Source organism: Coregonus clupeaformis, chromosome 18 (assembly GCF_020615455.1).
Source record: "Coregonus clupeaformis isolate EN_2021a chromosome 18, ASM2061545v1, whole genome shotgun sequence".
Taxonomy (NCBI): Eukaryota; Metazoa; Chordata; class Actinopteri; order Salmoniformes; family Salmonidae; genus Coregonus; species Coregonus clupeaformis.
Window position 1 is genome coordinate 42,865,485 of NC_059209.1, and position 16,734 is coordinate 42,882,218.

General features: G+C 45.6%; 2 protein-coding genes across 2 annotated transcripts; both read right to left on the reverse strand.

The window, feature by feature from the left end:
• Nucleotides 1-3,915: 3,915 nt before the first annotated feature.
• LOC121587310 (transmembrane protein 17A-like) lies at nt 3,916-7,187 on the reverse strand. The gene is made up of 5 exons (XM_041904219.1): nt 6,911-7,187; nt 6,612-6,715; nt 6,385-6,498; nt 5,754-5,923; nt 3,916-5,088 (listed from the first exon to the last, which is right to left on the reverse strand). The coding sequence occupies exons 1-5, from the start codon at nt 7,041-7,043 to the stop codon at nt 4,881-4,883; spliced, it is 729 nt and encodes a 242-aa protein (XP_041760153.1). The 5' UTR covers nt 7,044-7,187; the 3' UTR covers nt 3,916-4,880.
• A 6,453-nt stretch (nt 7,188-13,640) lies between these two features.
• On the reverse strand, nt 13,641-15,816 carry LOC121587309 (selenoprotein M-like). The gene is made up of 4 exons (XM_041904218.1): nt 15,658-15,816; nt 15,373-15,449; nt 14,677-14,755; nt 13,641-13,988 (listed from the first exon to the last, which is right to left on the reverse strand). The coding sequence occupies exons 1-4, from the start codon at nt 15,793-15,795 to the stop codon at nt 13,845-13,847; spliced, it is 438 nt and encodes a 145-aa protein (XP_041760152.1). The 5' UTR covers nt 15,796-15,816; the 3' UTR covers nt 13,641-13,844.
• Nucleotides 15,817-16,734: the final 918 nt, after the last annotated feature.

Below are 16,734 nucleotides of genomic sequence, written 5' to 3' on the forward strand. Positions count from 1 at the left end.
TGCTTACTTACAAGCCCTTAACCAACAATGCAGTTCAAGAAAGAGTTAAGAAAATATTTACCAAATAAACTAAAGTAAAAAAATTAAAAAAGTAACACAATAAAATAACAATAACGAGGCTATATGAAGGGGGTAGTACCGAGTCAATGTGCGGAGGTATGAGTTAGTCGAGGTAATTTGTACATGTAGGTATGGGTAAAGTGACTTTGCATAGATAATAAACAGCGAGTAGCAGCAGAGTAAAAACAAAGGGGTGGGGGTGTAAAATGTAAACAGTCTGGGTGGCCATTTGATTAATTGTTCAGCAGTCTTATGGCTTGGGGGTAGAAGCTGTTAAGGAGCCTTCTGGACCTAGACTTGGCGCTCCGGTACTGCTTGCCATGTGGTAGCAGACAGAACAGTCTATGACTAGGGTGGCTGTAGTCTTTGACAATGTCCTGGATGGCAGGAAGCTAGGCACCCAGTGATGTACTGGGCCTTACGCACTACCCTCTGTAGCGCCTTACAGTCGGATGCCGAGCAGTTGCCATACCAGGCGGTGATGCAACCTGTCAGGATGCTCTCGATAATGCAGCTGTTTGAGGATCTGGGGACCCATGCCAAATATTTTCATTCTCCTGAGGGGGAAAAGGCATTGCCGTGCCCTCTTCATGACTTTCTTGATGTGTTTGGACCATGTTAGTTTGTTGGAGATGTGGACACCAAGGAACTTGAAACTCTCGACCCGCTCAACTACAGCCCATTCGATGTGAATGGGGGCGTGTTCGGCCCTCCTTTTCCTCTAGTTCAAGATCATCTCCTTTGTCTTGCTCACATTGAGGGAGAGGTTGTTGTCCTGGCACCACACTGCCAGGTCTCTGACCTCCTCCCTATAGGCTGTCTCATCGTTGTCAGTGTTCAGGCCTACCACCGTTGTGTCGTCAGCAAACTTAATGATGGTATTGGAGTCGTGCATGGCCACGCAGTCGTGGGTGAACAGGGAGTACAGGAGGAGACTAAGCACGCACCCCTGAAGGGCCCCCGTGTTGAAGATCAGCTTGGCAGATGTGTTGTTGCCTACCCTTACCACCTGGGGGCGGCCTGTCAGGAAGTCCAGGATCCAGTTGCAGAGGGAGGTATATAGTCCCAGGGTCCCATGGTCTCTCTTAGCTTTGTGGGAACTATGGTGTTGAACGCTGAGCTGTATTCAATGAACAGCATTCTCACATATGTGTTCCTTTGTCCAGGTGGGAAAGGGCAGTGTGGAGTGCGATTGAGATTGCGTCATCTGTGGATCTGTTGGGGCGGTATGCGAATTGGAGTGAGTCTAGGGTTTCCGGGATGATGGTGTTGATGTGAGCCATGACCAGCCTTTCAAAGCACTTCATGGCTACTGACATGAGTGCTACGGGGCGGTAGTCATTTAGGCAGGTTACCGTCATTTTCTTGGGCACACGGACTATGGTGGTCTGCTTGAAACATGTAGGTATTACAGACTTGGTCAGTGAGAGGTTGCAAATGTCAGTGAAGACACTTGCCAGTTGGTCCGCATATGCTCTGAGCACACGTCCTGGTAATCAGTCTGGCCTCGCGGCATTGTGAATGTTGACCTGTTTAAAGGTCTTGCTCACATCGGCTACGGAGAGCGTGATCACACAGTTGTCCGGAACAGCTGGTGCTCTCATGCATGCTTCATTGTTGCTTGCCTCGACGTAAGCATAAAAGGCATTTAGCCCGTCTGGTAGGCTCGCGTCACTGGGCAGCTCGCAGCTGGGTTTACGTTTGTAGTCCGTAATAGTTTGCAAGCCCTGCCACAACCGTGTAGCGTCAGAGCCGGTGTATTAGGATTCAATCTTAGTCCTGTATTGACACTTTGCTTGTTTGATGGTTCGTCTGAGGGCATAGTGTGATTTCTTATAAGCATCCAGATTAGTGTCCCGTTCCTTGAAAGCGGCAGCTCTAGCCTTTAGCTTGGTGCGGATGTTGCCTGTAATCCATGGCTTCTGGATGGGATATGTACGTATGGTCCCTTTGGGACGACGTCGTCGATGAACTTATTGATGAAGCCGGTGACTGAGGTGGTATACTCCTCAATGTCATTGGATGAATCCTGGAACATATTCCAGTCTGTGCTAGCAAAACAGTCCTGTAGCGTAGCATCTGCGTCATCTGACCACTTCCGTCTTGAGCGAATCACTGGTACCTCCTGCTTTAGTTTTTGCTTGTAAACAGGAATCAGGAGGATAGAATTATGGTCAGATTTGCCAAATGGAGGGCGAGGGATAGCTTTGTCTGTGTTTCTGTGTGTGAAGTAAAGGTGGTCTATAGTTTCTTTCCTCTAGTTGGACATGTGACATGCTGTTAGAAATGAGGTAAAACAGATTTAAGTTTGCCTGCATTAAAGTCCTCAGCCACTAGGAGTGTTGCTTCTGGATGAGCATTTTCTTGTTTGCTTATGGCCTTATACAGCTCGTTGAGTGTGGTCTTATTGCAAGCATCGGTTTGTGGTGGTAAATAGACGGCTACGAAAAATATAGGTAAACTCTCTTGGTAGATAGTGTGGTCTACAGTTTATTATGAGGTACTCTACCTCAGGCGAGCAACAACTCGATACTTCCTTAATATTAGACATCGCGCACCAGCTGTTATTGACAAATAGACACACACCAACATCACTCATCTTACCGGACATAGCAGTTCTCTCTTGCCGATGCACAGAAAACCCAGCCAACTGTATATTATCTGTGTCGTCGTTCAGCCACGACTCGGTGAAACGCCCCCTGTATTTCCGTCTTTTCTTCACGCGAATGACGGGGAGAGAAAAAGGGTTTGATGTTCCCACGTCCAATGCCAGCGCAAAATCTAATATTTTAAAACATTGGAAAGGCCAAGAATGTAAACTGAACTACAAATGTATTAGGGATGCATGGGACGGACTATGATGGAGTCGCAGCAGAAGAGCGCAGTGCCTGACAAGTGTTATGGCCAGGTATAATGTGTAGGCCTACTTTTCCACCTGTAACCTACCTTTAGATCTAGCCAGAATGAACGGTGGGCGGTGGTGAACAGTCTTTTAGCATTTTCCAGCTATCAATAGAGTGCAGAAGATGTCCAAACTGATGCGTAAAGGCGCACAGCTTTCTGGAAGCATCAGCGAAGTTCACTGTCCAATATAATGTAGGCTTCAATACGAAGGTAGGCCTCTTTAGGCTACTTCTAGATTTACACTTTATTCCTTTATAAAGCCAATTGCTCCTTTGCACTTTTTATCGATTGTCGCTTTTTTAGTATAATTTGACCATGCGTCTTGCTATAGGTTATCATATTGAGGTTCCGTTAGCGAATTATCACTGATCAATGATTTGGTGGAAACTGAACCAGGGTCATTCTCCAAGCATGTCACTTTTTTCCCCGTTGGTACTGATTAGGCCTATACTAAAGGTTATTTCAATACAAGATTACAATAATATAAAGACAACGTATGTAAACATCCATGCATAAAGAACAACCCTGTCCAGACCTGTTTGGATAATGTGTTGCGCCATTCAGAGATGCACTTTGTAGCCTACTCTGTAACTTAACCTGTTTCTGTTTTTAAGGTACATGTCATTTTTATTTATACTGTGCAGTAATTGTATTTTGTGCACAAATCCAGATACTCAGCTCATTTGTGTGGTGACTTTTTTAGGGATGGGAGAGATTCTCAGAACATGTATTTGTATGGCTGTGGACAGGTCAAAGGTCGAGGTTATAGGGACAGTAGTCTATTACGCCCAGTTTGAAATCAATGGATATAGAAAAGTAGTCTGTAATGATGAGAGAATAAAACGATTGACTTTAAAAGTGTGATGTTTTCTGTCGATTGATACAGCTTGTGTCATAATGGGAGGTCTAAGGCAGGTTGGATTCATTTGCATACATGGAGGGGCCAGCGAATCTGGTCACAATATGAACGAAGACAAGAGACACATTTTATTACCATGTGTAGACGCAACAAATCTTGATCTGATGAGGACAACCACATGTTAATGCAAGGTGGAACCACGGCTAGAGAGAGATAAGCTTGACTCGAAACGCATTGAGGCTGTGATTTCTATTTAGTGATATACAATCATAGTGTTCTTTGTAGATAACCTTTAGGATCGGTGGTCTGATGCAAGGTTACTTGTATGCTGGTTATTATACGTCTTTAGTTGCGTAATAGAAATATGTTATTGAAAGAAAACTGTTAAATCTTTGAAGAGAACCACTTTCTTCCTTCCCAACCAAATAACTTGTTGTTTGGCATATAGGATTTTAATTGAATTATAGGATTTTAATTGAATTAATATTAATTAGAGATGTGTTATCTAGCATATTTTCTCAAGTGCTCTATTACACTGTGCTGCCATTGGTCTGTCTCCTTAATGTATCTGTCTGACAGCTTCAGACAAGCTACACTTGTAAAGACAATCAGAAAGGCTCTCTAACCAGTATCTGTGCAGCACTACAGTCTGTGATTATTCTGCCTTACAATTGGGACTTTGCCACGCTCTTCAGTTTATTACTAACCCCTCTTATGGTCATTTAGTGCCACCATGTGGTTCTAATATGTTATGGCTATCACTACTACCAATGTTCAATATTTTTAAAAATATCTATAAATGAAAACACAACCACTATGAAACAGTGCATCAACTCATCATGTCATAAAGATCACAAAATCCAGCATAATATTTTGGACATCATGGAACACTTCAAAAGCGTCCTCCCTCTTTGGAAAAACATTTAAAGGCTGTGTTCACAACAACTCTCTTCCACATTAAACTATTCACCCCTACACCTTTAACTCCAGATCGTACCCCATCTCCCAGTCCCATCCAACCCAGGCACAGTGTCCCTGGCTGTCTCTCTGTGTTCTCTCAGTGACTGTGAACGTTATTGGTGTATGGCGGCATTGGCAGAACAGTCCTCCCATAATTTGGCATGCCGAAGGCTGGGCTCTTCCCCGCTGGGCGGAGGTGGTGGAGGTGGTGATGGTGGAGGTGGTGGAGGTGGTGATGGTCAAGGTTTTCCACCTCCCCAAACTGCCTGAGGTGGAATAGCAGGGTTAACTTCCTGGTCATGGCCCTGAGGGAGAAGATGATGAAGAAGAAGAAGAAGAAGAAGAAGAAGAAGAAGAAGAAGAAGAAGAAGAAGAAGAAGAAGAAGAAGAAGAAGAAGAAGAAGAAGAAGAAGAAGAAGAAGAAGAAGAAGAAGAGGGAGAAGAAGAAGAAGAAGAAGAAGAAGAAGAAGAAGAAGAAGAAGAAGAAGAAGAAGAAGAAGAAGAAGAAGAAGAAGAAGAAGAAGAAGAAGAAGAAGAAGAAGAAGAAGAAGAAGAAGAAGAAGAAGAGGGAGAAGATGATGAAGAAGAAGAAGAAGAAGAAGAAGAAGAAGAAGAAGAAGAAGAAGAAGAAGAAGAAGAAGAAGAAGAAGAAGAAGAAGAAGAAGAAGAAGAAGAAGAAGAAGAAGAAGAAGAAGAAGAAGAAGAAGAAGAAGAGTGAGAATAGGAAAATATTACATATGGATGATTGTCCCTGAACAGATGCCATGACCATTGAAAGGTAAACAGAGACTTTGTTCTGCTTTACCTGCTCTGCATGAGATTGATTGATTTGACAATGTTTTGCTACTCACAGTATAGCTATACATCAGCTTTCCATAGACACTCCTCTGTGATGGCTCCCATATGGCTCAGTTGATAAAGCATGCGCTAGACGCGTCTGCTAAATGGCATATACAGTACATCATCCTACCTGAGGGCGAAGAAGGAAGCCAGGAGCTCTGAGAGGATGAAGAGGAGGTAGATGGAGTGGACGGCCCTCTCCAGAGGGAGGATGATGATGTCCTCGTCAGTCAGGAAGAAGAGTAGGATGGGCAGCTGGAACAGGAAGGAGATCAGCCAGAACCCAGCCAGCTCTGGTACCTGAGAGAGGGAGGAACACAGAGAGAGAGACTGAAGAGACAGATTGAGAAAGAGACACACACACACAGACGTATGACGACACACACACACACACACACACAGACTTATGACGAAACACACACACACACACACACACACACACACACACAGACCTATGACAAAACACACACACACACAGACGTATGACGACACACACACACACACACACACACACACACAGTCAGAGACTCAGTGGGGCGTCCTAGCCAAGAATGTTTACACACCTACTCACACAGGGTACTTAAACAGGCACTGTATCAGATCAGATATGCATTGAGTTTGTGGGAGAGGGGGAAATGGGGTGAGGGGGAGAGGGGGAAATGGGGTGAGGGAAAGAGGGGGACGACAGTGACGGAGAGAGGGGGAGAGGGAGAGAGGAGGAGAGGAGAAGCGTTTCCAGAGAGAAAGTTAGATTCAGTTACTTTCTCTTTGAGGTTTCCGACATAGCCCAGATAGAGCCTGGTGATTTCACAGATGGTAAGCAGAACCACTCCAGTCACAAGTAAAGCCTGGTAGTACCCAGGCAGGTAATACAACTATGACAAGAAAGACAAATATTGTATTATTGATCTGGGTATCCCATACATAATTAATTGAGCGTTGAGAAACCTTGGGGAAACCTCTGTGAAGTCAGTAGGGAAAAACCCACCTTTAGATCCAGCATGAGAACAGCTGAGACCCACCAGCATGGGAAATAGAACATGTTAAAGTACAGGAGCATCTGAAGGGGCAGGTGGGACACCAACTCATTGACTGGAATATAAAAACATAGACATAAAACAATTTATATTTGAAGTTTAGCTATTTTAATTATACAAATACTTTCCTGAATATCCAAACACTCTCCAAAAATATATCAAATACTTTTCTAAAACAAAAACAAATCCAAAAGAGTATTTGACACAGGCATTATACAGCATACCTTACTCTAGCATACAACAGGCCTACCTGTTTTATCATCCTGGTCCTTGTTATAGTCACTGCTAAAGTCCCCTGTCCTGTTGTTAGTGAACACAGACCCACCGACGGAGGCCAGGCCCATCCGGAGGTTCTGGGGTATGGGGGAGTAGAACACAGGCATTGTGGCCCAATACAACCATGTACCACTACCACTCTGTGTGTTTGTGTGTGTGTGTGTTTCCAGAAAAATTTAAGTTATTCTTAAACAAACAGAAGAAAAAAAATTGGTGTGTAGAAACAGAAGACAGAGTGTATGTGTCCCTGATTGAGGACTACAGGGATTAGTCAGTTTACCAGACAGCAGCGTCTGCTAATTAGATTATCAGAGTGGTGGGCGGAGGAAGACAGGGGATTAGCGCCCTAGACAGACGTAGGAACGTGGCTGTGGTCAGTGTCTCTGTCTCTATATTCACTACCTTATTATTAGGGTTTAATACGTGGGAATAGAAAGTATGTGTTAAGCTATGGTTAAACCCAGCACTCAGAGAAACAAAACACGACTAAGGGAGTGGAAGAAACAAAAAATTATTTTAATAAAAGTTAAATTTGTCTTAGTCCAAAAACAACTGAAGAAAAGGAACAGAGTGGGCTAGTCGGCTCCGGAGGAAGGAGAGGCTGAGGCAGGCAGGCAGGCAGGCAGGCAGGCAGGCAGGCAGGAAGGCTGGCAGGCAGGTTGGGAGGTATGTCTGAACGCTCTAGTAAGAACAACGATCTGGCGCCGGTGGAGAGCCATGCCCAGGAATTAGTAGTGCAGGTTGATGAGAGAATAGGATGCAGCTGCGTAGGCAGGAATCACTGGAAACAACCCGCAGCTGCACAGGAGAGGCAGATCCTGAGCACGCCCCCCGATCCACTCCAGACACACACCGGCAGACGCACCAACATAATGGGGACAAACACACATACAGATACAACAGACAAAGAGGGGACAAAACAAGGAGGAAGGGAAACAGAAAAGGGAGAGACAAGCTTCCCACATAACAGTACCCCCCCCTCAATGGTCGCCACCTGGCGACCCACCAGGCCTGTCAGGGTTGTCGTGATGGAAGTCCGTGATCAGCTGAGGATCCAACACAAAACACTTAGGGACCCAAGACCTCTCCTCTGGTCCATAACCTTCCCAATCGACTAGGTATTGGAGACCCCTACCCCGCCTCCGAGAGTCCAGGAGCCTACTGACGGTGTAGGCCGGATGGTCAGCCAATGAGGCGAACAGGTGGAGGTGGATCTGCGCGCGGACACAAAAGGCTGGAGGACACAGGTTTCAGTTGGGAGACGTGGAAAGTAGGGTGTATCTTCATGGCTGAAGGCAACTTCAAATGAACTGCAGCGGGGTTAACGATGGACTCCACCACAAACGGACCCAGGTACCGAGGAGACAGCTTGCGTGATTTGGTACGAAGAGGCACGTTCTTTGATGACAGCCAAACTTCTTGACCAGGATGAAACACAGGTGCGGGAGTCCTGCTCCTATCCGCTGTCGTCTTGTTCCTGTCGGTGGTCCGAAGCAACGCTTCCCGAGCGTCGCTCCACACTCTCTGGCAGCGGCGGAGGTTCTCCTGAACCGAAGGAACAGCCAATTCCTTCTCCTGAGCAGGAAACAGAGGGGGTTGATAACCCATGGTTACTTCGAAGGTGAAAGGCCGGTGGCAGAGGTGGTGAGGGAGTTGTGGGCGATTACTCTATCCAAGGCAGATGTTTGGCCCAGGATGATGGATGTTGAGCAGCCACACAACGAAGGGTTGCTTCGAGGTCTTGATTGGCTCTTTCTGTTTGACCGTTGGTCTGGGGATGAAACCCTGAGGACAGACTAACGGAAGCACCCAAAGCAGAACAGAAAACCTTCCAAACACGGGAAGTAAACTGTGGGCCTCTATCAGATACGATGTCCACAGGTATTCCATGGGGACGGAATACATGTTGGACTAGGAGGTCCGCTGTCTCACTGGCAGACGGTAATTTTGGTAATGCTATATAGTGAACAGATTTAGAGAATCTGTCCACAATGGTAAGTATAGTATCATTACCTTCAGACTTGGGTAGGCCGGTGACAAAATCCATGGCTATGTGGGACCAGGGACGGCTGGGAACTGGGAGGGGTAGCAGCAGCCCTGAAGGGGACTGATGGGAGGCTTTGCCCTGAGCACAGGTTGAACAGGCTGCCACAAAAGCCCAAACGTCAGTTTCCATTGAAGGCCACCAAAAATGTCTCTTAAGCAGCGTCAACGTGCATCTCATCCCAGGGTGACCAGCAAAACGGGAGGTGTGAATCCACTGCAACACCTGAGACCGGACCGTCTCGGGAACAAAGAGTAGGTTGGGAGGTCCATCACCCGGTCCCGGGTCCGTGGCAAGTGCAGTCTTCACAAGAGACTCGATCTCCCACTGTACTGCCGCCACGACGCATGAGGAAGGTAGGACTGCCTCAGGCTCGCTGGTCTCCGAAGGGTCAGCAAACTGGCGGGACAAAGCATCTGGTTTAACATTTCTTGACCCCGGTCTGTATGTTAGAATAAAGTTAAACCTACTAAAAAACAGGGCCCATCTGGCTTGGCGTGAGTTGAGTCTCTTAGTGGCTTGGATGTAAGCAAGTTTTTGTGGTCTGTCCAGACCACAAACGGCAGTTCAGCTCCATCCAGCCAGTGCCGCCATTCTTCCAGTGCTAGCTTGACCGCCAGCAGTTCCGGTTTCCAACGTCGTTATTCCGTTCTGTGGGTGACAATTTCTTGGAGAAAAAAAGCACAGGGGTGAAGCTTTTGGTCAGTGGGGGAGCGCTGGGAGAGGACTGCTCCCACACCTGAGTCAGACGCGTCCACCTCCACAATAAACTGCAGAGAGGTATTGGGGTGTATCAACACGGGGAGGTGGAAAACAGTTCCTTCAAAACCCCTACCGCCTGCTCCGCCTCAGGGGACCACAGAAAAGGGACTTTTGGGGATGTGAGTCTAGTAAGGGGTGCCACCACTTTACTAAAACCCTTAATGAATCTACGGTAGAAGTTAGCAAAGCCCAAAAATCGTTGAAGTTGCTTACGGGTGGTGGGTGTGGGCCATTCCGTCACTGCCCGGATCTTCTCGGGGTCCGCCTTCACCTGCCCGCTCTCAATGATGAAACCAAGGAACGATGTAGACTGTTTGTGGAACTCACACTTTTCTGCTTTGACGTACAGCTTATTCTCCAAGAGCCGTTGAAGGACTTGACGGACGTGTGACTCATGCTCCTCGGGTGACTTGGAAAAAACAAGAATATCATCCAGATATACAAAGACAAAACGGTTCAAAAAATTCCTAAGAACATCGTTCACCATGGCTTGGAATACAGCAGGGGCGTTTGAGAGCCCAAAGGGCATGACCAAATACTCAAAATGCCCCAGTGGAGTGTTGAAAGCGGTTTTCCACTCATCTCCCTTTCGGATTCTGACAAGGTGATAAGCGTTCCTGAGGTCGAGCTTGGAGAAAACTGTGGCGCCATGCAGAGGTTCAAAAGCTGAGTTGATGAGTGGAAGGGGATACTTGTTTTTAACAGTTATGTTGTTTAAACCCCTGAAATCGATACAGGGGCGTAACGACTTGTCTTTCTTTTCAACAAAAAAGAAACCTGCACCCAAAGGAGACGACGAGGGACGGATTATGCCCGAGGCCAGAGAATCACCAATATACTGCTCCATTGCCTCTCTTCCGGTCGGGACAGATTGTATAAGCGACTAGAGGGCAAGGGAGCACCAGGAAGCAGTTCAATAGGGCAATCATAAGGCCTATGTGGTGGTAGAGACAGAGCCTTGTCCTTACTGAAAACCTCAGCTAAGTCATGGTATTCTTTGGGGACAGATGACAGATCGGGGAGGAGCTGAGGGATGAGTTGGGTTACACTTAGTGGGGGGAACCGCTGACCTAAGGCACTCTGAATGGCAGTTAGTGCTCCAACTGAGAATGGTGTGACGTGTCCAATCAATTTGTGGGTTGTGAAGAGCCAACCAGGGGAAGCCAAGGATTAGGGGGGTAGCTGAGCCAGACATAACTCTTAACTGAATGCTTTCACAATGATTGCCAGAAATCACTAGGGAAACGGGGGGTGGTTTGATGAGTTATCTCCGCGAGGAGGCGCCCATCAAGGGCTGTGACTCGAATGGGGGTAGGTAGTGGCTCCACGGGGATACGAGCTTGTGTAACGAACTGGTGGCTAATAAAGTTGTCTTCTGCACCTGAGTCTATGAGAGCTGAGAGTGGCAGAGAATGACTCTGGAAACGTAAGGTTACAGGTACTTGTAATCGGGGAATGATGGGTTCAGGATCTAACTCTGGGCTCGCAAGTAGACCCCACCGTTACGAGCGAGCCTTGTCTTTGGTCGCTTAGGGCATGTAGCCAGAATGTGTGGGCGTCTCCACAGTACAGGCACTCACCCGCCTGGAGGCGCCGTTGCCGCTCTGCTGGAGGTAGTCGAGCTCGACCCACTTGCATTGGTTCCTCCTCTGTGCTCGGGATGGGATCAGGAACAAGAAGCTGCCGGCTCCGGGAGGCGAGACTCGAGTGGTTGAAGGCTGGGGAACTCGTCTCCTAGATGTGGCCGACCGCCTCTCCCGACGCCTCCCGCAACCGGTTGTCTAGCTTAATGGACAGGGAAACGAGAGAATGTAAATCATGTGGCTCGTCACGAAGCAGCCAGTTCCTCCTTAATGGCTTCATTCAAACCGTTTAGAAATGCTCCTTGAAGTGCCACATTGTTCCACTTGGAGTCCGCTGCCAAAGTCCAGAACTCAATATAGTACTCAGCCACACTGTTAGAACACTGCCTCAAATTAAAAAGTATCTTGGAGGAATTACCCACATGGTCAGGATGGTCAAAAACAGTCTTCAATTTAGCAGAAAAATCTGCAAAAGTCAATCCAGTCAAAGTTTGATTTGAGCACACAGCCTCAGCCCAAACCAGAGCTCTCACTCTTAACAGCCCCAGAACATAATGTACCTTAGAGGAATCAGTAGAAAACGACAGTGGTCTCTGCCGAAAAATCAAGTCACACTGAAGCAAAAATCCCCGGCACTTGTCCAATTCTCCATTGAACGGTTCAGGCGACGTGACAGGGGGTTCCCGATGGAACGAAGCCTGCATAATGTCAGAGGAAACCACTTGGGGTGCATCAAACTGGGGGTCAGAGAGAGATGGAGAACTGATAACAGACAATTTAGAGACTTGTGTTGTTAACTGAGTCACCTGGTTCAGCAGTTGAGGATTATTTTCCAAAAGAGTCCGAATCAATTGGTCATGCTGTCCTAGCAACGTTCCTTGAGCCTGGATAGCTTGTTGGAAGCTGTCTTTGTTTGCCCCGTGCTGTTTCTCTGTTGGGTCCATGGCCAGATCGTTCTGTTAAGCTATGGTTAAACCCAGCACTCAGAGAAACAAAACACGACTAAGGGAGTGGAAGAAACAAAAATTATTTTAATAAAAGTTAAATTTGTCTTAGTCCAAAAACAACTGAAGAAAAGGAACAGAGTGGGCTAGTCGGCTCCGGAGGAAGGAGAGGCTGAGGCAGGCAGGCAGGCAGGCAGGCAGGCAGGCAGGCAGGCAGGCAGGAAGGCAGGAAGGCAGGCAGGCAGGTTGGGAGGTATGTCTGAACGCTCTAGTAAGAACAACGATCTGGCGCCGGTGGAGAGCCATGCCCAGGAATTAGTAGTGCAGGTTGATGAGAGAATAGGATGCAGCTGCGTAGGCAGGAATCACTGGAAACAACCCGCAGCTGCACAGGAGAGGCAGATCCTGAGCACGCCCCCCGATCCACTCCAGACACACACCGGCAGACGCACCAACATAATGGGGACAAACACACATACAGATACAACAGACAAAGAGGGGACAAAACAAGGAGGAAGGGAAACAGAAAAGGGAGAGACAAGCTTCCCACATAACAGTATGATGGGGATCAGCGGTTTTCAGATGTCAAATTGAACATTGATTGTGAGAAAACTGAAAATATATTGAACAAAAATGTAAACGCAACATGCAACAATTTCAACGATTTTAGTGAGTTACAGGTGAAGAAGCCAGATGTGGAGGACCTGGGCTGGCGTGGTTACACATGGTCTGCGGTTGTGAGGCTGGTTGGACGTACTGCTAAATTCTCTAAAACAACGTTGGAGGTGGCTATGCTAAAGAACTGAACATTAAATTATCTGGCAATAGCTCTGGTGGACATTTCTGCAGTCAGCATGCCAATTGCATGCTCCCTCAAAACTTGAGACATCTGTGGCATTGTGTTGTGACCAAACTGCACATTTTAGTTTTATTAGGCCTTTTATTGTCCCCAGCACAAGGTGCACCTGTGTAATGATCATGCTGTTTAATCAGCTTCTTGATATGCCAAAGCTGTCAGGTTGATGGATTATTTTAGCAAAGAAGAAATGCTCACTAACAGGGGTGTAAACACATTTGAGAGAAATATGCTTTCTGTGCGTATGGAACATTTCTGGGATCTTTTATTTCAGCTCATGAAACATGGGACCAACACTTTGTTTATATTTTTGTTCAGTATAAATAAAACCAATGAAAACAATACCCTGTAATAGGTTCAGGATTAATGAATGTAATCTTTGAAGTCGACATTACCTTTTTCGTACACTAACCTCTATCATTACCTGCTGAAACTCTGCTGTACAACGTTTTGTTTGGCTGGAAGTTAGACAGCATATTAAACCACAGAGTCAGCATGAGACACATTCTACGTAACTTGTTTAAACTTTTATTGACAAATTCATATTTTAAATTTATTTTTACTTTGCAAAGAGACAGTGTGGTAGGCTTTGCTCTGCTCAGCTGCACCAAGTCGTTTGTCCTCAAACCAGGGCCTGGCTCATGTTGTGGCCTTGAGACCCCACTCATCATATGTGACTGGGTGCAGTGACAGAGTCTGGCCACCAGATGTCATTCTGCTCACAACTCATCCCTGGGAGCTCTCAGGGGAAAGTGTTGAAACTCGTCTGGCACCTCCTCTCCCTTCTGAGATCTCTTGTAGAAACCCAGAGAGTCCAGCAGGCTACTGATCTCATCCACCTTCATCTTCTTCACAGAAACAGTCTGATACAACACACACAAAATGCTTACATTCAGTACAGGCAAGCAACCATAATGAAGATTAAAAGGTTCACATTTTTTTATATTTTACCTTAATTTAACTAGGCAAGTCAGTTAAGAACAAATTCTTACTTACAATGACAGCCTACTTCATGACAGCCTGCGTGCATACAAAAATGTATGCACGCATGACTGTAAGTCGCTTTGGATAAAAGCGTCTGCTAAATGGCATATATATATATTTTTTTTTTTACTTGCAAAGCCCCCACCCCCCGGCCAAACCCTCCCCTAACCCGGCCTACGCTGGGCCAATTGTGTGCCACCCTACAGGACTCCCGATCACGGCCGGTTGTGATACAGCCTGGGATTGAACCCTGGTCTGTAGTGACGCCTCTAGCACTGAGATGCAGTGCCTTAGACCGCTGAGCCACTCGGGATACAAAAGACACAGAGGAGTTATTTATTCGCAACATCACATTCTCTTTAACTGTTTCAGACCACACCGATATGCTCCTCTTTTTTCATTGTGTAATGTCTTCTTGCAATAGTTATTTATCCCTCTCTAATCTTGTCAGGCTTGAGTCAAGCTCAAGAAAATAGATGTTATTTTCCAAAGCATTTTGCAGATAATATTTGTCTGACCCGTACAGTAGATGACATGTAACACCTTGAATGGGAATCCATATCTAACCTGAACAACCTCATCCTTATCATTATAGAAGATCAGACGTGGATTCATCTCCTCTCCTGAATCATATTCCAGGTTGTGACTTCAATGGAAAGGAGGATCAAGGAAAACAACATGTAGGGCCGATATCCTGAAGACTGATTTAGCCCAGTTCTGTACTAAAAATCTATTTCAATGAAGATTCTCCATAAAGCATTCTCTAATGTTGATTCTCTGATTCTCCAGTTTAAGTCCAGGACTGGGCTCAATCTCTGCCCGTAGAATACAAGAACGCTACCAAATTCAAGAACAATCTACTTCTGGATATGTTTCCAGTGAGATCTAACATCATTAAACATACTTAAACACTGACATTTGAAGAACTATGTTTCCTGAAGGCCTGGTTAGACACACTTGTGGTTTGAGGCCAATTCATGCTGGTATAAAACTGGGCTGTCCCTAAAAAAAAATGTCTTGGTTATCTGTAAGGTCGTGAGTAAAATACAAAAAGGCTTTGGGTGGGTCAAGTTTTGGAAACAATTACGTGAGGTACTATGTAACCGTATGAGGTAATGACAACTCATTACAGTTCAACGCAGACTTGATCTGACAAAAAAACGATTGGCCCGTTAGAAATCTACATAGTAACCTCAATACAATGCTACTGCAGTTCCCATAACTCTATTTGAAATCTCCACAGCAACCACAATAGAAGGATACTACAATGCCCATCGCTCCATAAGGAACTTATAGAGCTCAGGCATCTTCTTGATGGCTCATCCAACCACACTTGGAGCCTGAGGGAAAGATGAACAGACAATGATCACTTGTCATTCACCACAACCACCATGTCAAATGTGTGTCTCTGCAGTTAGATTAAAGATAGTGTAGCCTTCATGTGTCAACAATAAATATGTGTCCTGCTCCTAAGTATGACATTTAACCAAAGTAAGTACAGTAATTTCATTAATTTAATCACCACATCAGTTCACATGTAAGACTTACCTTTAGTATACCCTTGGCTATTACAGGTCTCTCTTCAATAGCTGTATCTGTGACATTTTCTGCCGTCATTCCTGTAGCAGAAAAGGCCAGCGTGAGCAACAAAAAGGCCGACATGATCGAGCCTAAACCTTGCTTCATGAGTCTTCAGTGGAGTTCTTCGACAACTGACACAGAAAACTACCTTTGGGGTGACCATGGACCCATATGCTCAGGTTGGACTGAACCAGAATGCAGGGCTGAGGGGGGAGAGGTTCCCTTAAAAAAAATAGTCATCTTTTTCTTTTTGGTTTTCTTTTGGTTTATTCTCAATGACAGACATTATGGGGAATTGTCACCAGATGGGAATAGTACTTGTTACACTTGCAATGGCTTGAATATAAAATAAAGATGTTAATGAATGCTTTCTATCAGGATTGAAACCCCCTGACTAACTCTGTAAAAGGTGTTCTGTCTCTGTAGTGGTCCACGTAACCCTTGAGCACACCTGTGTCCTTATCACTTTTCACAGAGCAGGACGCTGGTGAAAAAAACGCACCTCATGGCACACTGCAGTGCATTTACTAGATCTGGTTAGACCTATACGTATGATTGTAAAAATACATGCTAAACTGTGTACTGCAGAGAAGAGTGAAACATAGTTAAACAAAATAGAATGAGAGAACTTTCTCAATTTCCCCACAAATAAATAACAAATCAAATGGAGCAACAGTAAAATCAAATCAAATCACATTTTATTTGTCACATGCGCCGAATACAACAGGTGTAGACCTTACAGTGAAATGCTTACTTACAAGCCCTTAACCAACAATGCAGTTTCCAGAAAGAATACCAAAAGAAATACCCCCAAAAAATTAAAAATTAAATATTAAGAAATAAAAGTAACAAATAATTAAAGAGCAGCACTAAAATAACAGTAGCGAGGCTATATACAGGGGGTACCGGTACCGAGTCAATGTGCGGGGGCACCGGCTAGTCGAGGAGCAACAATATAGCTGCTGTATGCCAGGTTAAAATAAATGGTTACATTAAATAAGCATGCCTTCAATCCTAGAAGTTCTCTTAAAATGCAGTCCTATG

Bases quoted from the DNA above. Each gene is read 5' to 3' on its own strand.
- LOC121587310 (XM_041904219.1), bottom strand. From the start codon at position 7,043: ATGCCTGTGTTCTACTCCCCCATACCCCAGAACCTCCGGATGGGCCTG. The intron at 6,716-6,910 runs GTAGGCCTGTTG...TTTATATTCCAG, and splicing joins GGACCAGGATGATAAAACAG to TCAATGAGTTGGTGTCCCAC. The intron at 6,499-6,611 runs GTGGGTTTTTCC...TTCTTGTCATAG, and splicing joins TTCTCATGCTGGATCTAAAG to TTGTATTACCTGCCTGGGTA.